The 17,745-nt window shown below is 36.7% G+C and overlaps 1 protein-coding gene and 2 non-coding genes across 3 annotated transcripts in view; all 3 read right to left on the minus strand.

Annotated features, from left to right (window-relative positions):
* Positions 1-17,745, minus strand: part of LOC149596160 (uncharacterized) — a 144,673-nt gene that overhangs the window by 73,469 nt on the left and 53,459 nt on the right. The window contains exons 8-9 of the mRNA XM_089861322.1: positions 14,525-14,747; positions 2,376-2,577 (exon numbers count right to left, since the gene is read on the minus strand). Of these exons, the coding sequence (XP_089717448.1) occupies positions 2,376-2,577; positions 14,525-14,747 (425 nt within the window). The remainder of the gene's footprint in view (positions 1-2,375; positions 2,578-14,524; positions 14,748-17,745) is intronic.
* On the minus strand, positions 12,432-12,504 carry TRNAV-CAC (transfer RNA valine (anticodon CAC)). Its single transcript has one exon. It is a non-coding gene; the product is annotated as a tRNA-Val (tRNA).
* Positions 12,570-12,642, minus strand: TRNAV-CAC (transfer RNA valine (anticodon CAC)). The gene has a single exon. It is a non-coding gene; the product is annotated as a tRNA-Val (tRNA).

The following is a 17,745-nucleotide window of genomic DNA, read 5'->3' on the forward strand; positions in this document are numbered from 1 at the left end:
TAAAAACAGCTAGACTTTCGACTGCTACTTTTGACGCAAAAGCTTAATTTTTGAACACGATAATTTTGATTGAAAACACGCCTTTTGGCAAACACATTCTAAATTGGTACTATTTTCCCGAGCACACAGAAAGAAACCGCTTGTCCAAGAGTTCCTTAAGTTTACAAACTTTAAAAAATTCTTAGCCTTGAGCGCGACTTATAATAGAGGCAATTCTCTATCTTTTTAAAGGAGTTATTGCAAGTGATAACAAAATTAGGATAAGGGACTAGAAGTATTGAGGTAACCAAATTCTTCACTTGGCGATAGTGAATATTCTTAATAACACACCAACGGTTAGCCCTCTGGTAGCGGTTTCTGAGTTTTCCCTCCAAAACGTTAGATGCTCGTGGTGGTAGACCGCCAAACTAGATTCAAGCACCCGCGTCCGTGTTCCGCGGCTTTAGGATGAGGGGAAGGGGATAGGAATTTTTTTTGAACTTCACCAATTTTTTCTCTCTAGTGTAGGCGCGATGGAAGTGGTATAAAATCCTCAAATTTGTTCACTTGTGCCAGGATCTATTACCAATGCTAGAGCTCTTTACTTCTAGTTTCATCCTACTTCTGGTGATAACCATCGTCTGAAGGGTTGGTGTCATCCTCGTGCGTTCTATGACTGCGCGATATCTAAATAGGTGATTAGTCTTAGGTGTTATCAAACCTTGAACGAAAAGGGGCGGATGTCTCGTGAATTCCCCTCGTGCTAAGAAAAACAAAGGTGGGGAAATTCAAATTTTGCGATAACTCGCTTAACAAGATGGACTAGCCCATAATTAAGCCACATTGTTTACGTACTCTCGCTATCCCTACTACAATAAATATACTTCTAGTGAAATATCCCCTAATATACCGGTCAGAGGGAATAATTTTTCAATGGCTGCTTGGCAAAGAGAATCAAATATCGCCAACGCCCGTTACTAAAATACTAATACTACTACTACTACCACTTCTACTCAGGTAAAACTATTAGTCCCATCGATACCTTGTAGCTAAGAAGAAACTAAGAAATTTCCAAAGCGCGCTTCTAGAATTCTCGCCCCCTCGGACTTTTTTTTGAAATTCTTCTCGATTTGAGGAGAAATACACGTAAATTCTAATAATAAACAGTAGTTAAACACCATTCTATATATAACGTCGGTATTTACTTGCTTTTGCTTCTTAAAAATTCCCCTCGATTTCTTTGAATTTTGAAATCGGGGAGCGGGATGATTGATGGCGTGAAACCCTTATGGTCCAAGGGTGACCGGAATTTTAAAGGGAGTATTAAACCTTCCATTTAAATTAAGGCAATACTAAAATCCTCTATCTCTAGCTTTAAATATATCGAGGAAACGTAAACCACAATTCACAAAGCTTAACCTTACCTGTACAATTAAATGCAATCCTTAAACATACTATTATAATCCCCATCCTTTTAAAATACACGAACGAAAAATATCACCTCACCACAATTCTCTCACATTCACTCTCCCTCCCTTCAATGACGAACGAAAAATTTTATACTGCCAAAGGCATAAAATAACCATTTCTTCGGTTAGCTCTGACATAACCATTTCTTTGGGTAACTCTGACCACATTCCAAATCGCGAAAAACTACTACCACGACCACCACAGGCTCGCGGGACAAACTAATAGCCTCATCGTATATATACGACTAGCCGTTACCCGCGGCGTCGCTCGCGTGTAATAAGAACTTCCATCTAAATTGATATAAAGAATGTGTAGATTTTACTGATGACATATTTTTGTAGCACCCTAGGAGCGAAGGCACTCGGCACAGTCCGTCAGCCCGTCGGGATATTTTTTATTACTTTTCACGCGGACATTATTCCATAAAGAACGTTTTTAAGTTTTTGGCCACCATTTAAAAAGATGGCAACAAATCGAACCCAAAATACCATTCAGCCCGTCTTAAGGTTAAAGCAAACCAGTGTACTAAATATTTGTGAAATCGGTTGAAACGCGCGTACTTAATTGCATAGAGAATATTTTTTACATTTCCGGGCGCCATTTTTTAAGATGGCGGCGTATTGGAAAAATCTTTCTTAGTACGCGCCTACTACTTATGAGTAACGTTCCTGCAAATATTCAGCCTTCTAGCTCAAGCGGTTTGGGCTGGGCGTTGATTATCAGTCAGTCTGTCAGTCAGTCAGTCAGTCAGGACTTTGATTTATATAGATATAGATGTGGCTAAAAAGTTGGAGAATTGCTCGGAATTGCCCCCATTGTCTGATTATAGGCATATATTATCAATGTTTCTAAATACGGTCTTGGTTAAACATTACAAGGAGACCGAATAAAGGATCAATTGTTTGTATCTTGCTGTTGTAACTTACCAATATCCAGAGTGTAATTTCTACCACTGTCTGGTACCGAATAGACTTTAACGGTCAAGTAGAACCAGAGTCCCCATTTCTTGATAACCAGGTTAGGAAAAGATATTTTGTCTCCAACATTCTGCACTATTTTGTTGCCTTCTAAGACGCTATCATAAACGTCATCATATTTCAGTGATATGGCCCCAATCCATTTAAAATTCTGAAAAAAAAAGAAACAGAATATTATCATTATTGGTAATTGTGGCTCAATCTTTAACTGAAGTTTTTTATTTAAATTTTTGGGTTTATCTAAAACCAAGAAGCGATATTTAGTTCATTAGGGAGAAGGTATGAATTCGCCACATTTCCAGCTTTATCTCTAGTCCAAACGTAGGTCCGGAGTTAATCCCCGCCTCTAAATTACAACCAGCATTTCATTGGTTCTTGAAAACTCACATCAGCGCGACCCGAATGACGAAAACTACGTATTTTCCGACTGAGGAGAGGTGAAATATCCCGACCTCCTTTAACGTCCCCCCTTGTATTTTGAAAGGGGGACTGGGACTATGGTGAACGAATACTTAGGCATCTTATACCTTCTCCCTAATAAATTAGATATCACGTCTTGCTAAAACGTATCAAGGAACTGATTCCGAAAACCTTTCAAAACCGTAAGAAATGTCAAATGAAAAAGATGGTTGATCCAAGGGCCGGGCCATAAGAGTAGAAACATAGTTTTCTATTTAATTAGCACATAAATAACAAGTTGGGAAACCAATTTAAACCTCCCCGAGTCGAGACGCAATTATGAGGTTTTTCTTAAATAATTAAAAAAATATAATTGATATTTATTATTTTATTCGTCATTAATTTACCTCAATTCTAGTTAAATCGTTTTAAGAAACTATATTACTAATCCCATTTTAAACATAGCTATTGTTGACGTTTGAATTTAAGCATATCTCTCTTTTACAATTTTTAGTAATTTAGGGTATATAACGCGATTGATTCACAGTAAAAGATGAAAAAAGCCGCAATTGCATGAACCTTTGGTGGAAGCCCTAATTAACATTGCGAGGTTAAACGTTTCTCGTAACCCTAGATGATCGCCGCGTACTAATTAATCCAAACGATGACACTGGAGTAGAAGCCAATATTGCTTTTTACGAACACGTTTGCTCCGATTTCCCAACTGCAAACGCTGTTACAGACACACCCACAGACACGTCCAGTGTAATACCTTTTCGTGACGTCATCGTCACTCGGAGAGGTAAAAAAATGAGACAAGTATTCAAGCACACAGTCCTCTTATTTATAATTAATTACTATTACATTTTTTATTAAAAAAATAATGAATAATTTCATTGGTAAATATCTTCATTTGACTAAAAACTTTTATGATAAAACCATAATCCCCCGAGAAACTTTCCTGAGGGGAGACCCCGTTTTAAAGAGACGAAGAAGCGCCATCTATCAAACACACAAGTCAAATATATATGGTTGAGGTACCCCCCTTCGAATTAAGCGTGCTTGCATATCTCGTTGTTAATGGCAAAAGTAAATAGATGTAAAAACAAAAAGTACACTTCGTTGAAACCTGCACGCGCCGTGTAAGATGAGAAGTAGGGATGTAAACTTCCCGAAAACAAAACCGGTTTTCGGTTAACCGATTAATTTAAAGGGCCGGTTTAACCCATCCAAAAATCTGGACAAAAAAACCGGTTTTTATCCGGCCGTTTATAAAAAATATTGAAAACGTTATACTCCAACGTAAAAATTTTTCAATTTTGTGAATTAAAAAAAAACTATTCGGTTTTCATTTTAAAAAACAGATTAAATCCGAAGAATTAAAAAAACCGATGCTTCGGAGTTGAAAAAAAACCGGTTTTCGGTTAAATCGAGCGGTTTTAGACATCCCTTATGAGAAGTCCCCTCTTTATCCCAGAATAGTGTCGACTCCCCCTCTGCGTATGGTTATCTTTCCGACCGTGGTACTGGGAACAAGCCGTTCCGTGAATAGGCTCATGAAGTAGCGGATTCTAGCTCTAGTACCAAAAATTAACGTTTGGATCGCCAGCATCGTGTACTACTTTCTATAAACCTACGACGCCAAGAAGCTCTTCCCTGATTGGTTAATTCGTGCAGGGGGTTGAGAGGAGGGTAGTTTGCTTCGCAGTTTACATGTTGTCTACAGCCAAAGGCAGGGAGTTGCTAATGAAGTGTACTTTTTGTTTTTATTTCTATATACTTTTGGTAGTGGTGGTGCATTTTTGCTATCATAGAGCACAATTATAAATTATTTCGTCTGAAATATTGTCATAGAATTTTATTAAAATAAATGCTTCCAGCTGCAATGAATACAAGAAACGGCTTACAAAATCGATTTAATTCACATAAAGTCAATAGTATATTAAACTACCCTATGAAGTAAACAAAAGCAGGGTTTGAGACTCTTGTGTAGCAAGACTGAAGAAGGGTGACACATTCGCCACCTTGCGATAACTATTCTCAGACCTCCGGTTTAGGTGCGACTCGTTCTCCAAAATTTGCTCTATTGGGAGATAAACAGCCATTGGCTGAACATGAACTCTGGGTCTCTAACGGGACTGGAAAACGCCCGCCTCCCACTATACAAACCGAGTTCTCTCCAGCGTAGCATCGGGGAAAGGGATGGGGCTAAAAATTTGGGAACAGTCGAGGCCGTTGGGTCTTTTGTCATTATTTTATATATATATATATATATATATAAAGCAAACGCGCTATAGAGAGGAATCTACCCCGTTTTCGGTCTCTTTTAGAGATGCAGCGTTTATGGGCTGAAGTATAACGTGAAGAAAGATTTCCAAGAGAGGAGCAAGAGATTTCAAACAGGCTTAGGAAAGGGGGAAAACTGAACCCCCAATCCACGCAGCAGACGTACGCTTTACCAGATATTGTAATTGTTTACTTCCGAGGCTAATTTAATGGACTTCTGATAAAGTTTAAAATTTCTTATAGAATGGGTAGCAATTTCAGCTCTACGGTTACCAATTCCGATGACTCACGACCCAAATATCGAATTGGCAAAAACGTTTACGAGGAAAACTCATACGTTTACGAATTTGAAGGAGGCAAATACGCACGCCCAAACGCGATACTTCGACGTTCGATATTGCAAATTTTCCGAATCTCAAAGCGATTTTTCATGATTCTCAGTGATAATATAAACGAGAACGAAAACTTAATTTATAAGCAGGGTGTGTTCAATAAAGGTATAGTTGCTGATATCTTTGAAATTAATAGTTTGGATTGCAGAGGTTAGTAAGAATATTTAAAGGGCAAGTCTCTATAAAATTCACTTTTTAGATACAATAACAAAATCTGAAATCCGGAAGAAATCAAAAGTATTTTTGCTGATTTTGAAACCCCATATAGAAATCAGAAATCAGTAACGAAATCACAAAGTTAGAAAATAAATCTAAAAATCAGTATCAAAATAGTAAAGAAATCACAAAATTAGTAACGAAATCAGTAACGAAATCGCGAAATCCGACGAAATCACAGGAAAAATCTCAAAATCCGACGAATCCGTTTGATTATATGGAATTTTAAATCAAACAAAATCCGACGAAATCTTATGGAATCCAAAGAAATCAAAGAAAATCCAAAGGAATCAAACGAAATCCGAAGAAATCAAATTGGATTTCGAAGTCCAGTACATTTTTTCTAAAACTACCGAACCCTCGACGAAACCACATAGACCTCTTTCGCACATGAAAGCCCTTGTTTTCTATTTTTTCGAGGTAAAGTGGGGATAACAATCTTACGAATAAATGTATTCCGAGGGGTCGTTCATTGTCGAAATCCCGTACGCTGCCCGTGAAATCAAACTTGAGAAATCCGAAATCAATAACCAAATCATAAATCCGAGAAGAAATCAAACGAATTTTTGCTGAGTTGGAAATCCCGTGAAAAAATTCGAAATCAGTAAAGAAATCGCAAAATCAGTAAAGAAATCACAAAATCAGTAAATAAATCGCAAAATCAGTAAAGAAATCGCCAAATCAGTAAATAAATCGCAAAATCAGTAAAGAAATCGCAAAATCAGTAAAGAAATCGCAAAATCAGTAAATAAATCGCAAAATCAGTAAAGAAATCGCAAAATCAGTAAAGAAATCAAAAAATCAGTAAAGAAATCAAAAAATCAGTAAAGAAATCGCAAAATCAGTAAAGAAATCAAAAAATCGGAAAAGAAATCAAAAAATCAGTAAAGAAACAACAAACACTGTAGAAAATCGCAAAATCAGCAAAGAAATAACAAAATCAGTAAAGATATCACAAAATCAGTAAATAAATAAGAAAATCAGTAACGAAATCACAAAAATCGGTAACGAAATCGCAAAAATCAGTAAAGAGATCGCAAAAATCAGTAAAGAGATCGCGAAATCCACTACAAAATTCACGAAATCCAAATAAAAAAAATCCTGAAATCTTGGTGAAAATATCAAAATCCAACGAAAACCGTCGAATTTATCGAATTTTGAAATCAAACAAAATCTTGGCGAATTAAATGAAAACCAACGAAATCCAAAGAAATCAAATCGCCGTGTATGTGATTCTACTGATCGAACTGTCCTACAACTCGATCTTGACGCCGTTGTTTCGTGGGGTCATGACCATTGGTTAGCTTTTAACATTGCTAAGTGTAAGACTCTTCACTTTGGTCGTCGTTATCCCATGTTTGATTATTCTATTAATAACACCTCTCTAGCTACGTCCACCTGTGAGAGGGACTTAAAGGGATAGATCAAAGTTTTTTCATCTAGTATAAACTGCATTTGGTTACATATAAAAAGGTATGCCTAAAATTATGTAGTGTACGTAAAAAGTCTGAAAAATTATTTTAATTACGGAAAAAGAACGTTATAAGTTTAAAAATTTAAACTATACATGGGCACATGCCAACTTGTTTATCCCCGTTGTTTCGTCACAACGGGATGCGATCCTATTGGTAGGGAAAAAACTGGAATGCTTCTACCGATTTTAGCTTCTGCAGTAGGATTTTTTATTACTTTTTGTACTGGGGAAGCAGCGCATATTTGAGAAGACGATTGTAAACATAATTCTGAATTTTCATATTTATTATCCTTTGTTCTCGTAACTCTTGGTTACGTTGTAGAGTAAGGATGATAACGATTTGTCAAAATTGTCACAAGTAATGTCCAAAACACCACATTTTTACGCTATTTTGGCAAAGGCTTAGGTTCCATATATAATAATGGTATGGCTTTATTTTAGCCTAATGGCTATAATCTAAGCTTCAACACATTTTTATTTGTAATTAAACCTTGTAAAACTACTACTTTGAACACCAAAATTACAGTGAAACTATTTACTTTCCTTTATAACTTTCAAAGCATCCGTATCGAAATTAAAAATATTAATTTACGAAAATGCAGAATAGTATGAAAACTACTTTTAGGAGTAAATCTACCATTTTTCCGTGTGAGAGGAGGGTAGCGGGGGTAATGTAGGTGTTTCGCTCGTGTTTTTCCCAAACGACTGTAGAGGGGGCAGTGATCGGAGCGGTGCCGAAAACTAATACTTTTAAAAACTAATTAAAAAACTATCAATATCTATATATTTTTGAAAACGTAATTTTAGGTTCTTTCTGATTTATAAAAATGAAAGCTTTACATTAGTGGTCAAAAGATTGATTCTATCCCTTTAGGTGTCTTTATTGATCCCCTTCTCAAAAACTCAGCGCATTCCAATAAAAATTTTTTTGCGTGAGCATTGTAACTGCATATTTTTTTCTCTCATGTATGTAAAACTTTTATTCCTAAAATGTATCCTGGAAAAACCAAAGCCCTTGGTCAACATGGTTTCGAACCCGTTCTCATCCCAGCTTGTGGGAGGGGGGAATTGTAACAAGGCACTTTTGCTTCCAGTGTTATTTACTTCTGTTACACTTTGGTTTCTTCCATTACTCATTACTGAGGGGATTTTGTAAAAACCTTTCAATATATAATTTTAAGATTCACGTTTTCTTTTTCCTCCGGGAAAAACTACAAAATTCACGAAATCCAAATAAAAAAAATCCTGAAATCTTGGTGAAAATATCAAAATCCAACGAAAACCGTCGAATTTATCGAATTTTGAAATCAAACAAAATCTTGGCGAATTAAATGAAAACCAACGAAATCCAAAGAAATCAAATCGCCGTGTATGTGATTCTACTGATCGAACTGTCCTACAACTCGATCTTGACGCCGTTGTTTCGTGGGGTCATGACCATTGGTTAGCTTTTAACATTGCTAAGTGTAAGACTCTTCACTTTGGTCGTCGTTATCCCATGTTTGATTATTCTATTAATAACACCTCTCTAGCTACGTCCACCTGTGAGAGGGACTTAAAGGGATAGATCAAAGTTTTTTCATCTAGTATAAACTGCATTTGGTTACATATAAAAAGGTATGCCTAAAATTATGTAGTGTACGTAAAAAGTCTGAAAAATTATTTTAATTACGGAAAAAGAACGTTATAAGTTTAAAAATTTAAACTATACATGGGCACATGCCAACTTGTTTATCCCCGTTGTTTCGTCACAACGGGATGCGATCCTATTGGTAGGGAAAAAACTGGAATGCTTCTACCGATTTTAGCTTCTGCAGTAGGATTTTTTATTACTTTTTGTACTGGGGAAGCAGCGCATATTTGAGAAGACGATTGTAAACATAATTCTGAATTTTCATATTTATTATCCTTTGTTCTCGTAACTCTTGGTTACGTTGTAGAGTAAGGATGATAACGATTTGTCAAAATTGTCACAAGTAATGTCCAAAACACCACATTTTTACGCTATTTTGGCAAAGGCTTAGGTTCCATATATAATAATGGTATGGCTTTATTTTAGCCTAATGGCTATAATCTAAGCTTCAACACATTTTTATTTGTAATTAAACCTTGTAAAACTACTACTTTGAACACCAAAATTACAGTGAAACTATTTACTTTCCTTTATAACTTTCAAAGCATCCGTATCGAAATTAAAAATATTAATTTACGAAAATGCAGAATAGTATGAAAACTACTTTTAGGAGTAAATCTACCATTTTTCCGTGTGAGAGGAGGGTAGCGGGGGTAATGTAGGTGTTTCGCTCGTGTTTTTCCCAAACGACTGTAGAGGGGGCAGTGATCGGAGCGGTGCCGAAAACTAATACTTTTAAAAACTAATTAAAAAACTATCAATATCTATATATTTTTGAAAACGTAATTTTAGGTTCTTTCTGATTTAAAAAAATGAAAGCTTTACATTAGTGGTCAAAAGATTGATTCTATCCCTTTAGGTGTCTTTATTGATCCCCTTCTCAAAAACTCAGCGCATTCCAATAAAAATTTTTTTGCGTGAGCATTGTAACTGCATATTTTTTTCTCTCATGTATGTAAAACTTTTATTCCTAAAATGTATCCTGGAAAAACCAAAGCCCTTGGTCAACATGGTTTCGAACCCGTTCTCATCCCAGCTTGTGGGAGGGGGGAATTGTAACAAGGCACTTTTGCTTCCAGTGTTATTTACTTCTGTTACACTTTGGTTTCTTCCATTACTCATTACTGAGGGGATTTTGTAAAAACCTTTCAATATATAATTTTAAGATTCACGTTTTCTTTTTCCTCCGGGTTTTATCATGGTAAAACACCGACTGGGCCCGTCACACCTGACCAAGCGAAGGGTATCAAAGGAAACGTGAACTATAGAAAGAGAGATTCCTGTTTTGTATTTTAAAAGAGAGACAACTCTCTCCACCCTGATATTTTTTCTGGACCATAAAATGAAGTTCTTTTGGAATATTTTACCCCCACAGCTTTTCATTTCTTACTCGTGCGGGGGAGAATCCCCCTCGAAGAGTATTGTGCCGGTTTTTCAAGGTCTGGCTACCCTAGCTTTGGCATTGGATTATTTGGATGGAGACAGGAATACCGTGTGTTCGGGACTTTTCATCCCCATCATTCCGATTTCGATTTTTTAAAGTAAACACTCCACCACAACGAACTCTAGTTGAAAGTTTTAAAACCACAAAAAAGGGTAAATAGACTGCGCGTTGTCTGCTGTGAGTTCTACTGTTAAGTCAATATTTTTCAGACTCGATAAGAACTGGAAGTATGGCGTCTAGTAAAGAATGAATAAATTTTCATCTATTTAACCAGGAATACATAGATTTACTACTTGGAATCCTTAAGAGGCAATTTTATGGGCCTGGGTGTCTGACTGAAAGGGGAGGAGGTGTAAGAACCGTCACCGTTGACGTCATGCATAATTTATTTGACGTATTTTGCGACCTGCACCACGACTCCCGCGACCTATGCGCGGTGAACCCGAATGTAAACATGATACGTCGTCTGAACAAGTAGACCAAGGATTACGTTTCTAAAAAAAGGGCGAGACTTGCTTTCCGTTAAAAACTCGATATTGCTATTCTCACTGGGTGGAGTAAAAATTTAATTTCTTCCACTCTTCACCTAAGTTATACAAAAACGAAACATCAGTATCCCTATGCAAAGGCTTAGGGTTTAAGGGGCGGTAACGTCATCTTTTCTCGAAATTATTATAGCATTCGTTTTCAATACTGAATTTCGAGCTACACTAACTTCTAAATCGTCGACTTTAGTTACAGTTAGAGAAATTTCCACCTCAAAAACGTCGTTAACGTCAAACTGCTCCAAGTTTTCGCACTTTCCGACCATTTCGGAGCCGAAACTGATGCAGACGACAGCTTAAAAGGTCATGATCTCGATCTGTCCCACACATTAGCATAACCAATGAGACGCGAGGAAGGAGGAGCAGGTGGTTTAAAAGTTTTTGGCGCTTCCCCTCACAGTCAATCAGATATTTGTGTGGGGTCTATGGCCTCTTAAAGATTCCAAGTACTTAATCTATGTATTCCTGATTTAACTTTGTCTAAATAAATTTCCATCATCAACCAAAAAATGTAAAGTTTTTAGTCTGTATAATTATTTCTTGTAATATCAATGTGTTAAATTATATAAAAGGCCGAAAAAACAAACGATATGTGTGAGGTTTATCAATTGACTGAAGTTCAGATATTGAAATTTTTTTCTAGATATTTTTATCCACTCAATCCTTAATCAATATTTAATTCAATCAACTGATTTTACTGTTAATCGATCTAGTCCCTCTAAATTAATTGAAAAAATTACATATCTACGCTTTTTCAAGAACAATTACATTTTCCGAAAACATTTTATCATGAAATAAATTGTTCTTGAAAAAGCGTAGATATGTAATTTTTTCAATTAATTAAGAGGGACTAGATCGATTAACAGTAAAATCAGTTGATTGAATTAAATATTGATTAAGGATTGAGTGGATAAAAATAACTAGAAAAAAATCTCAATATCAATTGATAAACCTCACACATATCGTTTGTTTTTTCGGCCTTGGTCCAAACGAAGACGTTTTTATATAATATCTGTTACTTCAGTCTTAATGTAATTAAGTTTTGAATAATTATGTTTGCTTTACCGTCATACATTTGCACTCTAAAATATAATGGTGCATTCAAACACCATATATGCTGTTTTTTTCCAGTGCCAAAAAAGACATCATTTAGGGTGTACTTTAACCCCATTTCTATGATCAATTCACGCCATTTACTAATATTATTTGGAAGTATTAAGGAAATATTAGGCATTTAAGCACCATTTACAGTGGCTTATAACATCTTTTTTTGACAATCTGTTGAACTTCTAATATTACTTAGTTTAATGGTTTTAAAAGTAGGGAAAAAGTACGCTACCTATGTCACATTATTAAACCAAGTGAAGTGAAATAATTGTTAAATATTTATTATAACCACTACACCACAGACACGTGGTAAGTCTGAGTTTTCCAAGAGACCTAACTAATTATTATGTCCAATCACGATGGTTAAAACGTGTATCTACTAGGGCTCGAACCAGTGACTTTCCGTGTGTGAAGCGTACGTGATAACCACTACACCATAGATACGTGGTAATACTGAGCTTTCCAAGAGATCTAGCTAATTCAAGCGCCCAATCACGATGGTCAAAACATGTATCTACCAGGGCTTGAACCTGGGACCTTCCACGTGTGAAGCGGACGCGATAACCACTGCACCATAGATACGTGGTAGCACTGAGTTTTCCAAGAGATCTAGGTAATTCTTATGTCCAATCACGACGGTCAATACATGTAGCTACCAGGGCTCGAACCTGGGACCTTCCGCTTGTGAAGCAGACGTGATAACCACCACACTACAGATACGTAGTAACACAGAGTTTTCCAAGAGATCTAGCTAATTATCATGTCCAATCACGATGGTCAAAGCCGTACTTCTGTAATTAACTAAAATTAACATACTTAGACTTAATTGTTTTGATCAAGCTGGCCGATAGCACACCCTGAATACTTAATTGTTAATTTAAGATAATTCCGAAAATTATCTTCGCTGTAGTTTTTAAGTTATCGGTGGGGGAAATATCACGAAAAACCCATGTTAATCTCCATAGGAAATTAGCAAAAGCAGGTGAATATTACAAAACGGTATCAAGTCATATCTACAAGGGCCTACCGGCCCTGTAGAATAAAAGTCTCCTTTAATGGGTCGACCAAAATATTCCTCTAGTATTTTTACCTCATATTCGCCTTTTCAGCCCCTATTGTTTCACTTTTTTAATATCTTACACATTCCGCACGAGTGTCCTTTCTGCTGGGGCAGCTTGTTTCTGAATGAGTGTATATCCGGTCGACGATGGCATAGCCAACCGTCCCGGGGCCTAACAACGCCACCGCCCTCTGCATCTGTGAAGATTGCTCTTAAATTAGTAGTAGAATCGATTAGAATCACTTTTCAATTTCGTTCTTCCTTGAAGATTTGCCCTAAAAACCGTAGGCCGGCTTTGTTTAAAATATATCGTTAGGACTGTCTTTATTTTTACATCTCCTAGTGACGATGACGTCACGGAGAGATATTACACCCGGCGTTTCTGTGTGTGTGTCTGTCACCGCGTTCACAGTTGGCAAATCGGAGGAAACGTATATGAAAGATCCGAACCGCGTTTGCAGAAAGCAATATTGGCTTCTACTCCATTATCATCGTTAGAATTTAAGAAGTACGCGGTGATTGGATAGGATTACGAGAAAGGAGAAAGTTAAACGTCTGGCCTCCCAATAGACCCAACCAACAAATCTTTTGAATTTTTATAACGGCTCAGAGGTCGTGCTTGGTTTTGAGGCGAGAAAGGGATAACCTGATTGGCTTGATTTTGCCATGCGCAGAACCTGTTTTACCCCAAGAGTCAGACTCTAGTCCAATCAGAAAAATAAGAGATTTATTTTTTGCCACTCAACGACAGATGGTACTACAGTCAACTTTGTTAGTCACATGATCCTATCCCTTAGATGGAGGCGAGACCAGACCAACTTGTTTATTTGTTGGTTGGGTCTATTGCAGCAAGCAAGGCCTTCCACCAAAGGTTCACGCCATAGGTAAATATATAAAGTACGAGGAGCAAATTGGAAAATATAAGAAATCGTCACGAGTGACGTTTCTAGTCTGGAGAAATGGCGCTCGCACTCAGAATCGTAAGATCATGGATTAAGAATGCGCGTGAGGAAATTTGTTAGGATAGCTTGAAAAGAAATTTACTCACGCGCATTCTTTATCCTTGGCTTAACATTAAATCACGAGACTCACTTCACGCAAAAAAAAACCGCTGGGCGCATGCCTGAAAAACCGGAAGTAGCGTCATAACGTGATGACGATTTCTTATTTTTCAACAAGTTCAGCAAAACCATATACTTTATATAATCACCTATTGCGGAGTAGGTTTCCTTATTGCTTAATGTGAATCATTAGCCTTATATACCCTAAATTTCCGAAAATTCTTTAAAAGACATACGCTAGAATTGAAACGTCAACAATAGCTATGTTAAAAATGATTTTAGAAATAATGTTCTTCAAAAACTACTTAACTGGAATTAAGGTCAATTACTGACGATTAAAATGATAAATATTAATTTAATTATTGAAGAAAAACCTCTTAAGTGCGTCTCGACTCGGAGAAGTTTCTTTTGGTTTACGAACTTGTAATGGGATAAGCTGTATCACCCGATGAAGAACCTAAACTTCAATAAGTAAACTTACGTTTAGATCTCTGGGTTCGGCTTCTGTTCCGGTCAGTTGATCTTGTAGTTCTATTTGAGGAAAGGGTAAGAGAGGTACCCTTTCAATGGCACTGTAAGGTGGACCACCTGAAGATAACACCAGTTTCAGGGGTCGCTCCGTCACTGTAATGGGCTGCGTTGTGAATCTATGTACCAACAATAGTGGACGACCATTGCTCATCAACGTGAATTCAATCCTAAAACTGGGAATTTTTTTTAATAATGATAATTTTAAAAGCAAAGATACACTGCGTATGACTTAACTTCGAGCCAGGATTACATACAGCCAGAAGGGAATAATAGAAGAAGCGTGACACTCTGTATCCTCTAATACTTTAGTTATGTAACATGATTCTTCGCAGGCGAGGGAACCCTTTTCGTTTGCTCTACCGCTCATCAAACTTAATTCAGATGGATAACTATCGCACTTGGGGGTAAATTCTGTAACTGTTTGGTATTTTCTAAATCCCCAGAAATCAAATAAGCACAAAATTTGATTGTCTTGACGTGGCTGGGACAAAAACGCACAATCACATGCCCCTTGGCAAATAGTTAAGCAGCGCTAATTGAGAAATGATGATGGAACTATTTACATGGCGTAAGTGCATGATTCGGTTTAGTAGCCTTGTGCACTCCATGTCGTACGAAAGGGATGATGTTGGGAAGAATCATGTTACAATTACCCCAGCAGCTTTGTGGTGGTACACTTCTCTTGAAGAGAAGTATTCTATACTTCTGATACAGCTAGACTTATAATTATGTATGATGAAATGTCCCTGGTGAATTAAAAACCCATCTCGCTGCGACCCTGAGAACTCGTGTCGTTATCAGTCAATGAAATGACAGTTAGAAAGGTGTCAGAATTATTAGGCGTGACGGATAGTACCCGAGCTTGGCCATCAAAACTGCGTTTGAAATTAAGATTATAAGTGGGCACAGTGATTCATATTAGCTGTGTGAGAAGTAACATAAGAAGCCTCCCGTGATTCATATTACTTCTGGCTGTATGCATTGCACATTATATAGTAAAGTGTACACTTTACTATTTAATCTACAATGTTTAATTAGACCTTGAATTCAAAATTATTTTAAAGCTTCTACACGCTCGATCAATATATATATATATGACAAAATTCATGATCTTAAATTGCTAATTTAGGGTATATTCGAGCCAATGGGACAGCAGCCAGTTTAAAACCAGCACAATTTCTAATATTGCTTTCAAAAGTAACTCTAAGCAGACCCATAACTAAGATTGCCTTTTGCTTCATTAGAGCACGTTTGATAACAAGTATAATTTAAGTAACTATTACGCGATAAATATATAATATTTCAAAACTTAAAGGGTATGAGAAGCTTCGTTTGAAAAACCTCTGATTTATATAACAAAAGATAGAATTAATTACTGCAGAGGTGGATTAGGGGAAGTTACGAAAGAGGCCGAATTTCTGGATGGGCAAATGCTTCATAAAAGCGATGGGGGAACATAGAGCTACTGTTTATTTTTAAGCCCCCCAAAAATGAGAAAGAATTCGCGAGGATAGCAGGGTAACGATATCGCCACCTAACGGATTGAAAATAGCGTCTGCTTTAGTGTATGATGTACAAGGCTTACTCAGTCAAGAGTCGTTTATAGTTAGAAATGGAACAATCGTCGGGAGGCGCGGACTTTCCCATTATTAAGAAGTTAATAGAACAATTAAAAAATTATCTCAGCTATTTTGTGACTTCCTCTGAAACTAGAATAGCGTTGGTGGCCCATTTTTTAAGTTCCAAAGCAGGGTTTCCGTTTAACATCCGATTTCTTTGGTGGTATTGTGACAGGGTTTATTGAAGTCAAGCACTGGGTTGAAACTGATTTAAAGCGCGGCAAAGGCTTACCTATCTTTTCCGATTTTTCGCTACTTTTTGTCGGTTTTTTATCTATGTTATAAACCTACAGACTTATTTCTCATATTTTGTTTGACCATTAAATAAAAATTACATTGAGTTGATACTTCTTCATAACTTTTAGAGCTGTTAATACTCATAATAGGTCGCGAAGAGTTTTCAAGCTTAACTTCGGAGGCCATTTTCTCAATTTCCCGTGTTACTTCTCTTAACATCCACCAGGTAGAGACCTTAATCTTACTCCGTTGATAGAGGGGAGGAATTTTAACCCACCCAGCCGTTCCTCTTCCTCTCTCTCGTAAATAAAATGCCCCCACAGTGAGCCCTATGGCTCGTTCATAACTTCCCCTAATCCACCTCTGATTACTGTGAATTCAAAAATATCAAGCTTTTAATTCTCCGATTTCTGGTTATTTGGCAATGTGCATTTAAAAATGCTTCATATGAAATTATTTGAAATTCACTTTTTAAGAAAGGCGAAAACGTTTTCCTGATTTTGACGTCACACACGCGAGATGGTGCCACTCTCTCCGCTATCAGACCCAGAGTTTAGACAGGGGAGAAGCATGGACAAAGCTCGAGTCGCGTATACCTCGCACGTATAGGATTCCCGCGCCTTTTTTCCTCATGCCATAGTGATGTCATCATGTAGGCCAACAAGCTCGACAAGACAACATTGTTGATATATGGAAACTGAGTTTTCGTGATTTCCCAATGGATTTTAAAAATAGAAACTTTGGTTCAATTATATTAAAAACTTGATATTTTGAAAGTAGAGACTTGAAAGTCTAACATAATACCACTTTCGTGGTAAAATATGATATGAAATTGTAAATTCCCATACCCTTTAAAAGTCCTTTTACTACATCAATATAACTCAGTACAGTACTACCTATTAATTATTAACGACCAGTAAGAACTTCCCGTACTGTAGAGTGAGAGAGGTACTTAACATGTTCATATGCTGAACACTTAAAACACGTTCAAAACCGAAACAAAAAACGTCTTCAACACATTAGAAAGTGAACATATTTTTAGTTGAACATGTGCTCATTTTTGAACATGTATAGGGGAGCTTTTCAATAAGGTGTTCAAGGATCGTGTTCGGCTTCCGAACACCTTTTCTGTATAATTAACATGTATTAGCGTTTCGTTATCGTTGCTTATCGTTAGTAAATAATACGTTCATGTTTGTAATAAAAAAAAGAGGTTTAAGTTTAATAGTTACGATACAAATGAATTTACATGACGAGGCTTAAGTTACATTACGTTGTGATCAGACTCGTATCTACAACGAGAGTGCGTTATCTA

The sequence above is a fragment of the Phalangium opilio genome, unplaced genomic scaffold, assembly GCF_054372755.1.
Source record: "Phalangium opilio isolate 3A_F unplaced genomic scaffold, DU_Popi_V2 ptg000390l_1, whole genome shotgun sequence".
NCBI lineage: Eukaryota > Metazoa > Arthropoda > Arachnida > Opiliones > Phalangiidae > Phalangium > Phalangium opilio.